Below are 19,292 nucleotides of genomic sequence, written 5' to 3' on the forward strand. Positions count from 1 at the left end.
GGACAGGAAACTGCAGTACCCGAGAAAAGTGACATGATCACTTCCAATGTAGGAGACCCAAACAACAAAGGTTATAATGGAGAGGGGTGTCTAGCAGAAACCAACAGCCAAGGTCAAATGACGGGCGACAAGGGGCACACCGTCAGCCAATGTCATATGATGATGATTGTCTAGGGGGACACGCACAGCCAGGGTCAAATGACGGGCGACTAGGGGCACAACGCCAGCCAAGGTCATATGATGATGATTGTCTAGGGGGACACGCACAGCCAGGGTCAAATGACGGGCGACTAGGGGCACAACGCCAGCCAAGGTCATATGATGATGATTGTCTAGGGGGACACAGACAGCCAAGGTCATATGATGATGATTGTATAGGGGGACACAGACAGCCAGGGTCATATGATGATGGTTGTATAGGGGGACACAGACAGCCAGGGTCATATGATGATGGTTGTCTAGGGGGACACAGACAGCCAAGGTCATATGATGATGGTTGTATAGGGGGACAGGCACAGCCAAGGTCATATGATGATGGTTGTCTAGAGGAACACAGACAGCCAAGGTCATATGATGATGGTTGTCTAGGGGGACACAGACAGCCAAGGTCATATGATGATGGTTGTCTAGGGGGACACAGACAGCCAGGGTCATATATGATGATGGTTGTATAGGGGGACACAGACAGCCAAGGTCATATGATGATGGTTGTATGGGGGACATAGACAGCCAAGGTCATATGACGATGATGTCTAGGGGGGACACACAAACAGCCAAGGTCATATGATGACAGTTGTCTGGGGCGGACACCAACAGTTACATTATTTATCTGAGAGTTAGCATGTGTTGAATGTAAAAACTAACACAAACTCATTTATTATCTTGTTTTCATTTTTGAATAATGCAAACTGAAGTTTACATAATAAACAAAAATAGCAGAAATATGCTCTCTAGCTTCATTTCAGTTCACAGAAAGCCTTGATGATCTAATGTAAATCGTCAAGATAACACATGCAAAGCTCTGATCAACTTTACTGTGTCAAACAAAACGTAGCTACTCATGATTTTCCTTGCAATTAACTAAAATATTCCATCAAATATTAGTTGCTCGGTACATCTTAAATCAAAATTCTCCTATAATAAAAGCTTTGCAAATAGCTTAAATGGAAATATGGTTAAACATCACTAATCTGTATTACAGCCACAGGTTAAAGCTTGTCTAGGCTGTTACAGCCACTTATTTGTATCCCATGAAACTGCTTGTCTGACTTTCCAGTGATTTTGATTTTTTTAAAGTTGATGTAATTTTGCAACATTGATTTGAAGAAAATACTTTTTTATACCTGATCATATTACAAAACAATAATCCCCCAAAAAACGATCATACAAATATTTTGTATCAATCTCCATGACTGTGAACAAACTGTAGGTACCACAACCATAAACACTACTTATGGATACATGTAAGATTCATCAAAGAAAATAATAGTTTTAGTAATGTTTTACATTAATTCACTAAAACCAGATGACGATGATTCTGTGTCTCTAGTTCCTTGAAGCATGTCTACAATGAAGAATGAGTATGACATTTCCGATGTAGTTTCCATGATTCTCCAAGTCTGACCAGATGAGTCCTTTTCCCGGTTCAACTTTCTTGAGTGTGAACAATACCAATGACAAATGGTAATGATGAAAATATGCTACATAGTAATGACTACATATATGTAGGAGCACTAGATTTTCACAGTGAAGGTGACAGGTTTGATCGGTTTGCTTGCTTGCGTTTTAAACAACGCCCGGTGCAGTGTGTTAAGTTCTACACTTCCTCCTGATGGATTCTTCTTTATGTTCTGTCCAAGTCTGACAAAAATAAAACAAATCATCAGTGAACATTAACCAGACCCCAGTTTCATCAATATTTCTTTACTTACAGAAATTCTTTAACTTAATACAATTTTCCATAGGAAAGCATTACAGAATTTAAGGAAAGTTCTTGAACTTAAATTTTTCACTGTTACATCCAATAATTCATTTCCTATGGGACATTTTAATAAGGAATACGTAAATATTATAACCAGGGACAGGGAACTCCATTTTAGCACCCATTATCACCACATTTATCCTGTAATATGCCCAGGGAACCAGCAAATCAACTTTGACTAATAGAGTAAGGAGAGATTCTATTGCAGGAAAATAAAATTGCGTTTTCTATTTAGTATTTTTACAGAACTACATTACACAGGAATGGAGTTATTATTTGTGAAATACACAAAACACAAGACATTGATAGTCTTCATTTTAAGATGATTTCGAAAGGCACTTTGAAACTTGAAAAGTGAGGAAGACTCACAATACCACACCTTCTGTTTGACTACTGAGTTATTTCATCAATATTCCTGGTAAGAGAGATGTGGAGTAAGAAAAGGAAAACACTGTAACATTTGCTATTCTGTTTTGTTTTTTTATCAGACATTTCATTGAATCTATGCCATAATATCCAGGAAACAAAGTACATGTCTCAAAATGAACATAAATTTCAGTTAAACAGTAAGTTGACTGTTTATTCACTCTTTTTCATACTTCCCAAGCAAATGTTTGTATTTTTATCTATCAAAATTTCGTGAAAATCGTCTGAATGGCGAGGCAGTTTTTTCGCCATATCCCATCTCCTTCTTCATTCTTTAGAAGTAAAGTACAGTTTCGTTCGTTTTTGGGTGTTATCAGGGCAAAGATGATAAATTCAGTACATTTTTTGACACAGAATAAGACATTTCTTGCATTTCTGAAGTATTTTTTAATCTTTAAAAGCAGACAAGTCGTCCGGTTTCTTCTTGATTATGACTTCTGCTTCCTGTTTTAAAACTCGGAAAGTCGCTGAAAAAAGTCGCTTTTCAGCATTTGGGACACGGAAATGATGGTCGGTAGTCGCGTCTGACAGGTAGTCGCTTAATTCAGGTCACTAGTATAGTAAATAACGCTGGGAGGAAAAAATACGGTCGCATATGAAAGGAAGTCGTTTAATTCAGGTGGTCGCTAAGGCAGGTTTGACTGTATTCTGATTAATTTGTTCACAAAGGCTTTGAGATCGTAACTTACAATGAGGGAACATCAAAGGCAGTGAAACACTAGGTAATGGATATACATACTTAAGGGGGCCACCCTTCTCCTTCGCTGGCTGTGATGGTGACGTTGTAACCTCTGGGGCCTGCTTTACCGGTGCTTTGGCTGGTGTTATCAGCTTCACTTGCATTGACTGGCCTTTGGAAGGACACAAAATGAAATACAATGTATGTAGGTATATATGTCATATTAAAAAGTGAAATAAGGCAGAATACTTTTCACTGCAGTGTGCAGAATGGAAAATCTTCCAAAAAGAAAAGAAAAAAAAAATCAAAGCTTTGATAACTTCTATTTCCCCATTTATAAGCCTTTTCCTTTCCCCCCCAATGCCTTCTTGTTCTACTTTACTGAATTTTTGAAAGGGAGGTAACTGTTTAAAATTATTTGTAAGCTGTTAGCTGTAAATATTTTTCGATACATTTTGTTGTAGTGGTTTAAATCATCTTATGTTGATTTACAAACATAACAATTTATTTTGCTATCATGCCTTAACTCCTCAGAAAAAAAACCCCTAGTATGTAATAGGAAAAGCAGACAGATCTCTTTCAGCACATTATGACATTCCATCTTGAGAACAGATGTAATGGTAGTCAGAGAAGATCATAATTCCATTCTTGAAAATTAAAGGGATTGAAAGTGACCTGAACTAATTACATGTACCAGGTAGGTTAAGATTGGTCGGCCCTGTTAGACTGTAGTAAATTTTGTCTACACGATTTTACTTCAGAGAAGATGTACAAAGGTATTTGTGAAACAAACAAAACTACAACATGAATATTTCTGTATAACTAACCATCCAATTCTCTGTTGTGGTATTTCTGGGCAGCCTTCAAAGCATCCTCCTTCTGGACGTAAACAACTTCGGCCGTACCAGGCTTGACCAGACGTGCTCGCTTCATTGGACCAATAGCACCAAACAGCTCCTGGTTAAAGAATCAGCAGTAACATTAACAGATAATACAGTAACTCAAACCAAACAATGAGTAATAGATAAGATAAGGGCCTACTTGGAGCATCTACTATAGAGACTATAATCTAACTAGTGTAGAAGTGAGTTCACTCTGGTTACATGTAATGCGCATGTGTAGAGAAACAAGAAGTTACAATGAGTATGTCTAGTCAACCACATGGTCCGACTATAACAACTAGACTTCGTTTAGGCATATGTGAACATTTGGAAGCACAGCAGTGATTGATTGTGGTTTATTCGGTATACACATAAGTAATCACATTAGACAGACTAGCCTAACTATAGTAAATAGTTGACGCCCGAAGTAGGCCAAAGCATATACAGGTAATGTTTCAATTGTGATTTCAAATCAAATATTTCATCCTGACCTGTTAGCCCCATTTCCCATATTCCACGATTTCCATCCCATGTTAATGCAATTACCCGGTACATTTTATACAAGATATGGGATTTCACTTAATTTACTGATCATGCAATCAGACAGTCAAAAGATGACAATGTACGCTTCGCTTGAAGTACTCGCTGACATGGTCTTTGTTGCTTTAGTATCAGAATTACTGACGTAAATTAAAGATGTTAAAATTATTCTTTGGTTATTTAGAGAAAAGATGTTTTCACAGTGACAGATACCAGAACTTCAATATTACTCAGAGCCTGGTCAGACCACATGTTTTTATATAGCTGACTGTATCATCAATCTCAGTATCTTATATTAACAAGAGATCCCAATGAGAACTTGGGCCCCCACCATTCAATAATCTTTTATTGGTCCTATGCAAGACTGATCTTTTCTCTAATTTTCCCTCCCTTCATCTTTTCCTCTTAACCATCTGATAACAAGGAAAATCTTCATATCAAATCTAGGAAAGATATTAAGAAAAGCTTTCTAATAAATAGAGATGACAAACCAAAATATAAGAAACAGTGATAAAAAACTTTAATTGTCAAAATCCAAGATGGCCACCTGTTGACCAATTTGTTTCCCCGATCAGAATCAAAATTAAATGGACATAACTAGGGACCAAGGGGAACTAACATGTTAAGTTGGGAATTATCTGTCCTGGACTTATCAAGAAATAGTGAAAGCAAGGATTGTTACAAATGGACAATGGACCACAAACGATTTGAATAGCCGCCCATCTAACGATGGTGGGCTAACAAGTGCATAATACACCGTCTGACCCGGTATAAACATCCATGCCAAAAACTAGGACAAAAACACGTGATCTGGCTGAATTGTTGACCACTGAAGAAACTTGCACCAAAACTTAAACTGAGAAATTGCACAAGGAAAGTTAACGCCAAAATTACAGAAATAGTAATTATTTTCCCCAATTTTATCCATATTGACCCTATTAGACCCACATAACCAACCATGCCAAGGAATGTAAACGCCAAAATTACAGAAATAGTAATTATTTTTCCCAATTTTATCCATATTGACCCTATTAGACCCACATAACCAACCATGCCAAAGATATGGACAATAACATGATCTGACTGAGCTGTAGACCACTGACTAAATTAGATATCTTTGATGTCATATAATGTGAATATAAGATATTGTCACTGTATGTTACGTTTAATTTGTTTTCTCTAATACTGTTATACAATGCTGGATGACTATATAAAATCCACTAACATTTCTTAATTAGTAAATCTGGTAAACATTGTATTTTAATTAACCAGCACTTAACACTGCCAGCCCCTCTATATAACTTAATGTACACCTGAAAACAACACGAGTATTGTTCCACTATAGTACTTACGATTATATCATCCTGTGTGACAATGACATGGAGATTTGAGATCAGGATCCTATACCCTTGTAGTGGACTGAGTACCACGTCTGAATCTTCCTCCTGAAATATACATTAAACTGTAAGCTTCACTTCTGATAACATACTTTACACTTCATACCTCTCATCTCCCCAAGACGGTAAGATTTGTAATTTGGGCAAGAGTTAAGGTTGTGTGCTTCATTTATCAGATACATTACATATGAGATGTGTGATGGAGTTAAGGTTGTATGCTACATTTTCCCTATCTTACATCACACCTGTGATGTTTGGTAGAGTTAAAGTTGTATGCCATCTAACATATTAGGTCTGTGGATGTGTATGTTACTTTACACATTAAAATTGATTATGTGTTTTTTCAAGTAATCTTCCTCGCAAAAAAAAACACCAATAATTTGCATAGAGACAGCATTTATAAATACGTGTTGACTTATGTTTCAGACAGTTTGGCAAATGGTACACCAAAGCTACCTATACAAACAACCCTGTAGAATACACATACCTCTTCCACTACGACTGGTGTTGGAGTTGGTTTTAATACTTTTGTACGTTTGACAACCTGTGGTGCAGGTTGTGATACCTGTGCGATTGGTCGCATCTGTTTAGCCATGGTAACTGTACCACCAAGTCGTAATTGTTTACCGGTTGTCAGTGACAATGCATCTCCAGCTGCCTTCCGTTTGATGGCTGTAGGCGGAGAAATCTGTGTTGCAGGTACCATTCTATCACTATCAAATGTAATTTTGTTCATCTGGAATTTTTGTTGTGGTGCTCTACTAAATTGTGAGTGACTTTGTGGCATTTTCACTGTTAAAGTTTTCTCGCTAGGATAGCTAATTTGTGCCCAGGGGTCACTGTCCTGGACTTCTTCATACATCATGGCCTGACTGTACATGGGCTGTGTACGCGGATGGGCCTGGAACATTTCATTTTGTAATTGTATCACTGGTCCTCGTATGTTTGGCTGCAGTTTTCCAAGCCCCTGAAGAAGTCAGAAAATATTCACGTTTCTACACAAATTCTACATGAAAACATACATGCATGACTTTCATTTCCACTTTTCAAGTAACTGTCCGCAAAATAATGCACACATCATGATAGTACACTTCAGTAATCACTGGCTGCTATACATCTGAGAACAAGTTAAGAACAAGGATGGATAGTATTGCAATAGCAATACAATGTCCCGTCTGACCTGGGGGTGCACCTATTTATTTCCCATTTATTTTCGACAGAACTTCAATAGATGTATTAAACTAGTTTTCCTAACAGAACAACAGGACGAATATTTCAGATTGCGGACAACAAACATTCTAAAAAACAAAAACAAAAATACATAAGTAATATAGTATACCCCGGACAAGCTCTAATTTCGAAAAAAAGTGACATTTGACCTCAAATGACCTATGACTTTGAGCTATTTTAATTGACAGGTGACGAGATATAGCCATTTTTACTCGCATTTCGGAATTTTTACTCCAAAAAAAACCCAACTACATGTTATACTGATCATGTATACCAAGTTTCGTTAAAATCGGAGAAGTACTTTCGGAGGAGTTGTCCGGACAAGCCTCAACCAATGAGAAGCCAGCAGCCATTTTGAAAAATGAATTTTAGGGAAAAAATATGTCGGATGCACAACTACATGTTACACTGATCATGTATACCAAGTTTCGTTAAAATCAGAGTAGTACTTTAGGAGGAGTTGTCCGGACAAGCCTCAACCAATGAGAAACCAGCAGCCATTTCGAAAAATGAATTTTAGGGAAAAAATATGTGGGATGCAAAACTACATGTTATACTGATCATGTCTACCAAGTTTCGTTAAAATCAGAGTAGTACTTTTGGAGGAGTCGTCCTGACAAGCCTCAACCAATGAGAAGCCGACGGCCATTTTGAAAAATGTTTTTTCGAAAACAAAAATGTGGGATGCACGTACAACTACATGTTATACTGATCATGTCTACAAAGTTTAGTTAAAAATCAGAGTAGTACTTTAGAAGGAGTTGTCCGACAGACAGAGAGATGGACGGGGGGAAAACCTATAGTCCCCCCGTTTTTCAAACGGCAGGGGACTAATAATGAAGCCATCAGAGTGCTGACAAGGATTCCGCAATGAAGAGAATAATTGGAAAATGAGTCAAACACAATCTTAGAATTAAACTGGGGAAGCAGTACAATACAGTTCAAACATGAAAACAGCAGTAATACGGACGCTGCTCGTATTCTGCTTGATTGCTGGATAGTAGGTCATGACAATCTCGGTAATATTTACACAAACTCGGTAATATTTATACAGTCTGTACCAGTACATCGCTACTGTCACTATACTATATGTACGGTGTTTACACTTATTTACACATAAATATATGTGCCGGAATATATACAGAACGTGTTATTTAACATTTAAACCACTGTATAATATTGTTGTCCAACTAATCCAATTCGCCTTGTAAACTATCGTGTGTTTGTGTTGCCTCGATTTCAAAACAGTTACGTGATGATTTAAAAATAATTTCCGTGCTAAATTTAGAGGGGGATTCCCAACTAAATCAAGTGGTCAAGCTGGACATGAGGATCGACTGTGAACATTGGGACAGCACAGAAACATAACTGGAAAGGAACAAAACACGTACATTCATTGAAAATTACAACGTTTTTACCGTGATGTCCCTTTAAGTAAATTGTATGTATGTACAAGACGGATGGTCAACAATAGGGGACTAATAAAACCTTTTAACCTCATAATCAATAAGAGATAGTTTATGCTAAAAACGAATCAGTAGGTTTGAACCATACCTTTATGGTGGAGAGCTTAAATAAACAGCAGGTTTGAAATATACATATATGTAGTATTCTTTGACAAAAGGATTGTAATAGAAACAAATCAGCATGTTTCAGTGTTATTTTCTTATTGAAAAATTTTCTTTTGAGTTGAGAGATTATATATACCTGCTTGTTGTTGATTGTCTTGGTAAAGTATGGACTGTCAGAAAGCTCTGGGGACTGTGAGCCATGGAGGGTACGGGTAATCACAACACTATCACCTGACAGCTCAACACCAGACTGGTTTCCCGGCACCTGGTGTAAAAATACAAGCCGACAATCAAATCTTCTGACTTCAGAAAAATACAATGTTCCACCTTATAATCTCTTAAAATACAAAATCACAGTCTACAATTTTGTATAAGTGTATATCTACCCCAGGAAGTTTATTTCATTGTCTGATATTTTTTGTTAATCAATCTGAATTCTCTGGACACACTAGGCCTAATTTGGATTACTAAGATACCTGTACCAGTAAGGTCTGGATACCTATCTTTAGATTTTGGATACCTGTACCTGTAACATCTGGATACCTATCTTTAGATTTTGGATACTGTACCTGTAACGTCTGAATACCTACATTTAGATTTTGGATACCTGTACCTGTAGCGTCTGGATACCTATTGTTAGATTTTGGATACCTTTACCTGTAGCGTCTGGATACCTATCGTTAGATTTTGGATACCTGTACCTGTAAGGTCTGGATACCTATTGTTAGATTTTGGATACCTGTAACGTCTGGATACCTATTGTTAGATTTTGGATACCTGTACCTGTAAGGTCTGGATACCTATTGTTAGATTTTGGATACCTGTACCTGTAAGGTCTGGATACCTATCGTTAGATTTTGGATACCTGTACCTGTAAGGTCTGGATACCTATTGTTAGATTTTGGATACCTATACCTGTAAGGTCAGGATACCTATCGTTAGATTTTGGATACCTGTACCTGTAAGGTCTGGATACCTATCGTTAGATTTTGGATACCTGTACCTGTAAGGTCTGGATACCTATCGTTAGATTTTGGATACCTGTACCTGTAAGGTCTGGATACCTACCTTCCTAGTTATTTGGAAGTTGCCTGATGCCACATCCTGATTTACCTGAATATAAACAAAATCAGTCAACAACAACAACAAAAATCACAGAATAACATTGATATTTGTCAATTCGCAGAAGATTATTGAAATTTATTTTTTGACTCCCAAATATAAGACTTGACTCTTGGATTTGAAGGGCATATTTAATTTTGACATAAGACCCTTTAAAGTGGTCTCTAAGCAATAATGATGTGATGTCTTGAATAGTTAAAAGTCAAGGGCTGAATAAATGGCATTTTTAACAGTGAATGGAACTCATTATTGTTTGAAAATGTGGAAATTGATAATATTAAAGACGGTAGATAATTGAAATTCTTAATAAAATACTGAAAATTCTGAGTAAATGTAACAGCTGTGAACAGTTCCAAGGATATACAGTATAGATACCGTACATGTACACGTAACTTACTGTTCGGAGAAGATTACTAGATGTCGACTGTACAGCACCAGCAGTAGCTCTGTTGCCTGTAGGCATAAATTGTTTGGCATTTTTTCTAGCAAGGATCATAGCTCTGGCATCTGAGCCTTTATTAGACTGTCCTTTGTTTAACAAACCACCTTTGTTTCCCTTCAAATTCAATATTTTTGTCCTAGCATCACTGACTTTGGCTTTAGCAACAAGTTTATTTCTAGCATCCAGTGGTCTCTTTTTCTTCGCAATTGTGTCTCTAGCATCAAAGTTATTTTTCACTGTCACTGAAATAGGTTTGGAGATCGCACCAAACTGTCCTTGGTTTTGGTTTCTTTGTGTTTTTGATGTGAAGAGCCCACCACGCTGTTGAAATCCTCCACGACCTACACCTCTGCCACGTCCTCTCCCCCGACCACGCCCACGCCCTCTGTCTTGACCCTTGGTTGTCAGTGCATTGGGATTACTATAAATATAACAGGAAATGAAATAAATACAACATGTATTTTTAAGTAATAATAGAACGAGAAACAGTTTAATATGTTATACCCCTTTAATCTACATATATTGTAAATGTGATTTAACTTGTCTGTAAAGGAAAGCCCTAAAATGCCTGCAATTCAGTCAGAAATTGATGTGACTTTTGATGTCATTTGCAATAAAAAGTCATTGAATCTTAACATGGTATAAATTAGGGACTAAAAGGACTGAATTAATGTAAATATTTTACTGGTACTTGGTACATGTTTATTACACATGCTTCCTTTCCTCTGACTTCTCTATTATTGTATCCATTGTAAACAATGGCTAGCAGACAATCAGAATTGTCAAACTGATCGCAAAATTGTATCAGCTTGGTGAAAAACAGTCTTAATTGGTAGAAATGTTTGGTGTGAACTTGTCTATGATAAGAAGGACTTTGAAGAGATTTGAGGAAGGTTAACGAAAGAGATGATCGCCTGATTCTGCTTTTGTTACAGAAAAACTGAAGACATAGTTTTCGATATTAATATGTACTCTGGGCAGAATATCTCTGCTAGAAATGTTAAGCAAAGACCCTATCATTATGGGTATGAAAACACTGGGTAATGATCCAAGACCCTGACCAACAGAAAATGGCAAATGAAATTAGTCTTTGTAGAAGCTATAAAGGAACCATATAGTAATTAACTCATATCAGATTCAGAGAACAAGATCAGATATCCCCGAGGGATCTTGGCACCCACCATTGAATGATCTAACTCAGTCAAATGAAAGACTTATCTTTTCTCGTTTTTATCCTTTCACTCTCCTTTCAAAACATTATAAAATAACTTGATATAGTACAATATAGCAGGATCGATCAACCTGTATAGTCCAAATCCAAGATGGACTGTCAGTCATAGTTTTCGGATCGGTCCCGAAATGCAATATGCACAACTAGGTACCAAGGGAACTTACACATGAAATTTGAGAAAGATCCCTTTGAAACTTTCTGAGAAATATAATAGTGATAGCAAACTTCAATTATTAAAATCCAAGATGGCCACCTGCCATACATCTACAATGACCTGTACGTGGAAACAGGGAAATAGTATTAAACGACCTTAAATGGCCATCTTTACATCCCCCGATATTAGTATAAAATAGAAAATGTGTTTGCTGATCCTAAAAATACAACTGAAGGGATCATTATCTCAGGACAGGATCAAAATACCCAAAAATTTTGTGAAAGTTATTTTTGAAATTTGGTATCCTCTGATGGTGCCTTATAACCAGGACCAAGTGATTTTTTGGGGTACATTTTGGAACCGAATATAGGCCCTTTCCATAGTGAGATTTTGTTGTATTATCCACAATTTCATGTTCATATTTTTCCAATCTGAAATTGCTTAAATGTTGGACCCTGTACATCATTTTTTAAATGAAGAAACAATAATAATGTATTTTTAGCAGATGTACTTAATGTATGCTACAAGATTCTATGTATCAAAGCTAAATTAAATGAGGTTGATGATCGATGCTGTTAATTAGAAAAAGATGCATCAATTTTGACATGTCACTGTATTTTACATGATTCATTTAATTTATTTTACTGATGTTTGTGTACCACTTTTAAACATTGATTAACACAAGTCTGTCACTTAACTTTGAGAGAAAAATGCCAATGTTTATAACAGACTTTGTTCTCCGTTGACTATATCGTACAACTAGTGCAAATGTTATAGGTGAGCATGAAATTACCAGAGTTCTATATTTAGCCACATTGTTGTGCCTAACCAGTTTGGTATATATTTTTTGTCACTCCTCTCCACTATATTTCCTAACCCACATAATGACTGATCATTTTGATGTTAAACCCCACATACTCTGAGGTTTTTGTACATAACTGTTTTCACCAAATTTAGTCGACAATTATGAGGACAACAGGTACAGTGATCACGTTTGTTGTTATCCTATCATGCTACATGTACGCATAGAAAACTTGTTAAATAACCCGTCTTTATGGTCCAAATCTCTTCTCAAAGAATTGTACCTGATTTGAACTTGGAAATTGACGCTATGATCTACGATATAATCTTCTAAGGACACGTCCATGATGATAAACGTGGGATGCAGTATAACAGCAAGCCCAGTTTTTTTTCAACTTCCTGTGTAACTGTGAGCCTCTGTATTGTGCACTTCCGGGTGCGATAACTCTGTATTCTTCAGAAACCTGAGATATCTGTCCATGTTGTCAAGAAGGTGGGCTGTTATCTGGTTATATGCAACTTTTCTGACGATTTATACTAATTTATTGTTTTGATTATAATAACAGGTCTCAGATATTTTAGACGTTTCATTTAGTAGCGATATGAATGTTATATTTTCTATATTACTCGCTAAGAATTTGAGAAAACACGTGGCCCTAGAAAAATTACTACAGGCTGATGCGATGAAGATAACTACATTTTTTGGACATGGGGGCTTAATGAGGCATCGATATGAAGTTACAATGTTATTTACATCTAAATACAAATGTACTGTACTGTATATGTACTGACATTTGATGGGTCAAATAATGTACATGTATAGTTGATAGTTGAAACTTGTGTACAGGGACATGCATACAGGCTATTGAGTCTATGATAAAATTAGCCAGAAATATGCCCATCATGTAGCCCGAGTTTCCTCTGGCCCCGACACCATGTCTGGTGTAGGACCAGACATGGTGTCAGGGCCAGAGGAAACTCGGTCTACCCATGATGGAGCGGTGTTTTATTATTTATTCTCGTTAAATAACACACTTTAAATTAATAAATATAACTAATAAAGTGATATCACCTACTCAGAAGGGGTTCCTCAGAAGGCAAAAGTTGACAAATTAATAAGGGATATCTAATAGATTTCATTAATATAATCTTTTGAATGATTTTTTACGTTGTTAAGTTATATGCATATTGTTATGCTACACTGTATCTATCAAGTTAAATCCTCTGGTGGACTAAAATGACATATAGCAATACATAGTATACCTGATGTAATTTGTTATGGAATTATTTAATGGGTATAGATAGATACTGCTATACCCTTTAGTTACATTACATGTTTTATACCTAGTACTGAAGGGAATTGGATTTAGGAAGCTAATTATATATATAGAAGTTAATCATTATTTTCTCTTTTTCTCTTTTATATTATAACCATCAATGTGAAATAAATATATAACCAGAGACCTATATTAGTATAAAGGTCTCTGATATAACTCCTTTCAAATTGATTAAGGAATTTTTATATTATCTGCATGAGTTGGTGTAACCTTTCTTAAAAAACATATATCTATTTGCTGAAATTGGCTTTTGATCTTCATCAGTGTAATATGAATATCAATAGTTTATTATCTAGTATAATGATAACATAATAGTCTTGTAAATATTTCAAAATAAGTACCCCCAGTGGAAGGTTATATCTTAAAGAACATTGAACAAGCCTGCTTAATTCAAGGAGTTACTTCCCCTTAAATCAATCTCTCATATCAAGTATGTCTATTTCGTACAACTTGTTGTCAATTTTAGGAGAAGTCTAAGATAGGCTATGTGGCCATGCCTGGTGTCTAATCCTGTTAATTTTCTCTATGTCAATAAAATTTGTTGAAGTTGAAAATTAAGTGACATCACTTCAATGTTTATGTGATATCACTAATGACACTTGGTCTCTCAAGTGATATCACATATTGAATAAGTGATACTACCCATTCAAAACTTTTAAAAATCTGTTTGAAAACCAAAGTGTCTGTTGAAAAGATACTGGAATCATTGTAAGCCGGTCTTACAGATAGAAGTCTATGGCCTTAATAAGCCAGATTGTAATGTTGTTCAATATTTTGTCATTGATCTGGCTAATGTTACTTCTCATTCCAGAACTATACTTAATATTTGATCAGATATGAGTGGTAATACTGGAAAGAGGGGCAAGAAGCGGCCCAAGTCCTACTATCTGAAATGTTCCCAACAGAACAAACGGAAGGTCAACAGACTGGAGCCAGACATTAGTGGTTTCTTACTCACCTGTAACAGTCATGAAAAGGATGCAGTCCGTGAGGCGTATAGTCTTCTGAATGAGTACGCTGACCAAATCTACGGACCCGAGGAGGTGAGGCTATCAGTTGGTAAATTGACCAGATCAAGAAGTTTTTAAAATCAAAGAGAATAACTGTTGTAAGTTTGTGCAAAGTCTGGTTCATATGTTCATACCGCAGAAAAAAGTACACTATTTACTAGTGTAATATCACGGCAGCTAGCAGGGTCCTATCCTGCTCTCTATATATACTATAGAGGGTAGATCCCATCAAGGGTTTGGTGATGTGATAAGTTTTCTCATATAATTATATATAAGATATAATTACATTTGATACCAAATGAAAGGAGAAATATTGAGATAACCTGCATTATGTGAAGGCATTATAATGGTTTATTAAGGAAATGATATTGCTGTATGTTCTTGATAACTCAATGTGGATCTGCTTAGTCCCTTACCAGTGAAACCGAGGGGACTATATATGTTTCCTCTCTATATGTCTGTCCTCTGTCTGTTAGTATGTCCACTTAGTTTTCCACACTTTTCTCAGCAATACTTCAAGGCATGTTGGTGAAAGTTAGTATGCAACTTCAGTTTGAGTAGCTACAGATCATGTTCAACTTTCAGGGTTTTTGGGTCAAGAGCAAGGTCACTGATACTATTTTTAGTAAGGACTGGTAGGGGACATGTATTGTTGTAGCAATACCAAGCATGCTTTTTATGATGTCATATGTGGAACAGTGTGAATATATAAGGAAAGGTGATCAAAATAAAGCATATTTCTTCAGGCATAGAAGTCTTTGAAGACCCCAAAGATTGGAACTTGTGTTTACAAGTGTTGGTGTGACTACTGTTAGTACTCGCTGGGTTTGAGTCCTAATGTTAGGAACTACTCAAAAGCTAACAACAGATCTACTCTACATAGCATAACAAAATTAAGGAAAATTCAAACGATATTTCATTAAAAAAAACAAAGATGGATAACTCTTAAGGGTAACACAAATTTTAATGTCTTTGTATTTTCATTTCACTTTGCACAGGTATCAAAGGAAGAGACTGGTGATCAGGGAGGTCCTGAGGTCAGCAGTGATGAGGATGAAGAAGAAGATATTGCAGCAACCCTTCAGAAAGAGGTCAAGGCTATCAAAACAACCATATCCTCCTCACATCGGCGATTCCAGAATGTACAAACTAAGGCCCACAACTGTTTGTTCATCAAAACCTCACTACCAGACCCTTGTCAGTTGGCTCACACCATCTTTGCCGATCTGTCAAAAACTCGTGTCCAAAAGACACGATATGCCTTACGATTTCTCCCCATCGCTGGTACGTGTAAAGCATATCAAAAGGACCTTACAGAACTGGCAGAGAAACTTCTGGCTAAAGAATTCCAAACACCGTTTGGTGTGGGTTTGAAATATTCAGTGGTATACAAATCTAGAAACAATAACAATAACGACCTTGCCAGGACAAGTGCTCAGACAATTATCGGACAAGTCATCAAAACACTCAACCCTCTACACAGCGTTAATTTTGATAATCCGGATGTGGTGGTTATCGTTGAAGTGATTGGAAATGTGTGTTGTTTGGGCACTGCACGTGACTTTTTCAGGTTTCGAAAGTACAATCTTGTAGAAGTGGTACGATCACCAGTAGAGGCAAAGGAAAATAAAAAAGATATTGAAGCTGTAAAGTCCACACCGGATCAAGATATAGCATGCTCCGACTGTAAAGACAGTGATAATATGGACAAAAACAATAAAGTTGATAGCTGTAAAGACAGTGATGATGTCAGGGATAAAGGCAGTAATGTTGACAATAGCAAGTCGGATGATGTCACAGATGTAGGCAGCCAAGTTGTTGACAGCAACTGTGAAGACAATGAAGTCACTCGAGAAAGCAGTGAGGTTGGCAACAGCAAAAAGGATGATGTAATAAGCAAAAGCTGTGACCTCATCAACAAAGAATGTAAAAGCAATGTTGTTACAGATGATACATGTAATGTCGATGACAACTGTACTGACAGTGATATCAGATGAGAACTTTAAAGATATTAAGAAATCGTAGATTACATTTGTACACAGGAAATAAGAAAAAAATCACACATTTAATCATTTTGTCAAATTAAGTGGAAATATTGGTAAAGATTTTATTGTTGTACAGTTAATCATTGAAATTTTGTTAATAAATAATATGTTTATATTGTGCTGTAATAAATATTCACAAGATATTCTAAATATGTGATTTGCTAATTTAAAGTATCACATTATTATCCTACAATCGATCAGGTGATTACACTATCCTGGTATTTATTACCAGAAATATAGATACCCTAATTGACCTAATAAGGGCCCCTCTATAAACTCACTCCCACCTTTTTTTCAGAGGATGGGTACACTTATAGAAATATCCTTACCTCATCTGCCAATATAATCTTCAGTCTTTCCAAAGATGCTGATTATATTTTTTTTACCACAAAAGTTTTTTGTTTCCACTCGAATTTAATATTAATTTTAACCTGTTTTATGGTTGTGTTAAAGCACACCCTTTTGTGTTTTTTGTAACCGCACGATGCACTTATTAGGTCAAATACGGTGAGTGAAGTTCGAAGGAAATCCTGGGATGGACATGAGAGACGGCCAAATTATCTGTGATAATCATTGGAGTGGATTGCAGACATGCTTTCTATAGAAAATAGATAAAAGGTTCGAATAGATAAAGGTTAGAATTGATTAAGGATGAATTAGACAAATCATGACATTATCTACATACAAACAACAGGTAAAGCTCAATAAACTTAGGCAGACAGATTTACAAAGTAAATGCAGTTATTAATGATAGTTAAGAATATTTCTTTATTCATATAAATGAAATGTACCTGATTTGTAGCTATATAGAGTGGCCCTAATGTTTTGCCTATAAAAACTGAAACTGCTTCCAATGAATAAGAACCTTCAAGAAATTGTGAAATGAAGATGTGGCGAATTTGTTCAAAATATATCTGTAAAACTTTATAAGAATTTTTGTTTTGTTTAGAGCTCGAGGGTGTTACATAAGCTGTTACAAAACTCCATTCAATGCTAAGGTTGAAATTGATGTTTCAAGCAAGACAACATTATTCACTCGTGGCAAAATGTTCTCATTGAAAGTAAAATAAATGAAAATTGATATGGGTGAGGCCATACTCCACGGTAATAGTATGGTTGTGGATGTTCATCTCATTCCCAGTAAGGATACATGATTTATGTACTGTAGTTGAAATCTGAACAACTTCTATGTTATAACCTTAGGGACAGGGACCTACCAGGTACAATGCTGATAGTAAAATTGTAGTTTATATTAATGTCCAGCAGCTGTAACTTACGTGGTTTGGGGAACTGTACCAATACACAGGCCTACAATGTTATTCCTGGTTCATGTCCGGCAGAAATTACCTGTGTGTGGCTTTAAGATTTCGACCCTTGCCAAAAGTTTCAGAATGGCAAACAAAGGGGGGCATTGTTGAGACATGTTTATCATTGTGAAAGCTTTGGAATGTTTAAGGACGGACATCAAAAATAAGGGCCACTGCACTGGCACAATTCTGGCCAATAATTGCCATAGCCTTTAGTTCTAACATTAGTCTGTTGGATATGATGTCCCGTGTAAAAACTGCTCAGTTGCAGGGGAAAATCCAACTTATTCGGTTAAGAGCAGACGTGATAAATGATGTCACTATGTCCAATTTAGCCCCTCCCACTGGTGGTCTGACTTTGGTGGTCTGTCTATGTATCACTGTACAATAGGCAGCTTTAATAGTCAATTTCTTCTTTATTTTTCGACGTAATCTATGGTTCTGACCAGTGTGACGTCAGCATGAATGACCCTATACACTTGTGATAGGACAGACGGTTCCATAACAGAAGGATACCCCTTCACGCCGACAGGACACTGACTAGAGTAGCTACTAGCCATTTTGTCTGCTCTCAGACCCTCCATTTGTACAATTTAGATTGTTTGTAACACAAGAATACTTTTCATTTAATTCCAATCGCTCCGTGTCCGTGGTCCATCGTCCGTCGTCTGTCCGTCCGTAAACAATAATTGTTTATGTTCCACTTGTTCTTGTTATCAGATTAATAAGTGGAAAAGAAGAAACCAGAGAGAAAATCCATTATATACCCGAGATTCATTTGCTCTTTTAATTCCATCATTACTGAATATTATTATTTCAGTTTTTGCTGTAAGGTCTTATTTCTGCGTGTGTATTTGTAAGGAGTCCCAGCAACTTTTGTAACCATTCTGGAGTTTCTGTTAATTATATATAATATCACCATGTCATCGGAAATATATTTATCATTTGGATTTCGATACATTGACAGTTGTCATTCGAAAATGAGTTGTACAATCATAAATATATAAGGCATGTAAAATTAGTGACAAAATTTCACCCCGGAACAATCCATTTTTACAATAAAAAATCTGATATAGTCCGTTCAGCCTTGACACAGCATTTCCCTTTCATATAAATAGACTAATAATATTCGCATTAA

At 36.3% G+C, this 19,292-nt stretch overlaps 2 protein-coding genes across 3 annotated transcripts; one reads left to right on the forward strand and one right to left on the reverse strand.

The window, feature by feature from the left end:
• Window positions 1-870: 870 nt before the first annotated feature.
• LOC117331884 lies at window positions 871-12,875 on the reverse strand. Its single transcript, XM_033890844.1, has 9 exons — window positions 12,740-12,875; window positions 10,225-10,690; window positions 9,774-9,818; window positions 8,842-8,970; window positions 6,392-6,871; window positions 5,860-5,952; window positions 3,914-4,043; window positions 3,147-3,258; window positions 871-1,860 (listed from the first exon to the last, which is right to left on the reverse strand). Exons 1-9 carry the CDS (start codon window positions 12,799-12,801, stop codon window positions 1,734-1,736), a joined length of 1,644 nt encoding a protein of 547 aa, XP_033746735.1. The 5' UTR covers window positions 12,802-12,875; the 3' UTR covers window positions 871-1,733.
• On the forward strand, window positions 12,873-17,656 carry LOC117331892 (THUMP domain-containing protein 1-like). Of its 2 annotated transcripts, none has more exons than XM_033890854.1 (3): window positions 12,873-12,948; window positions 14,604-14,835; window positions 15,801-17,656. In XM_033890854.1, the coding sequence occupies exons 2-3, from the start codon at window positions 14,629-14,631 to the stop codon at window positions 16,797-16,799; spliced, it is 1,206 nt and encodes a 401-aa protein (XP_033746745.1). In that variant the 5' UTR covers window positions 12,873-12,948; window positions 14,604-14,628; the 3' UTR covers window positions 16,800-17,656. The 2 variants fall into 2 exon arrangements, with proteins under 2 accessions (XP_033746745.1, XP_033746754.1); XM_033890863.1 differs by having other exon boundaries at window positions 12,920-12,948; window positions 14,627-14,835.
• The last annotated feature ends 1,636 nt before the right edge of the window (window positions 17,657-19,292 follow it).

The sequence above is a fragment of the Pecten maximus genome, chromosome 1 (genome assembly GCF_902652985.1).
Source record: "Pecten maximus chromosome 1, xPecMax1.1, whole genome shotgun sequence".
In the NCBI taxonomy this organism is placed as follows: Eukaryota; Metazoa; Mollusca; class Bivalvia; order Pectinida; family Pectinidae; genus Pecten; species Pecten maximus.

Bases quoted from the DNA above. Each gene is read 5' to 3' on its own strand.
- LOC117331884 (XM_033890844.1), bottom strand. From the start codon at position 12,801: ATGGACGTGTCCTTAGAAGATTATATCGTAGATCATAGCGTCAATTTC. The intron at 6,872-8,841 runs GTATATATAATC...TGACTTCTTCAG, and splicing joins AGACAATCAACAACAAGCAG to GGGCTTGGAAAACTGCAGCC. The intron at 3,259-3,913 runs GTTAGTTATACA...GTCCTTCCAAAG, and splicing joins CCACAACAGAGAATTGGATG to GCCAGTCAATGCAAGTGAAG.
- LOC117331892 (XM_033890854.1), top strand. From the start codon at position 14,629: ATGAGTGGTAATACTGGAAAGAGGGGCAAGAAGCGGCCCAAGTCCTAC. The intron at 14,836-15,800 runs GTGAGGCTATCA...CACTTTGCACAG, and splicing joins AAATCTACGGACCCGAGGAG to GTATCAAAGGAAGAGACTGG.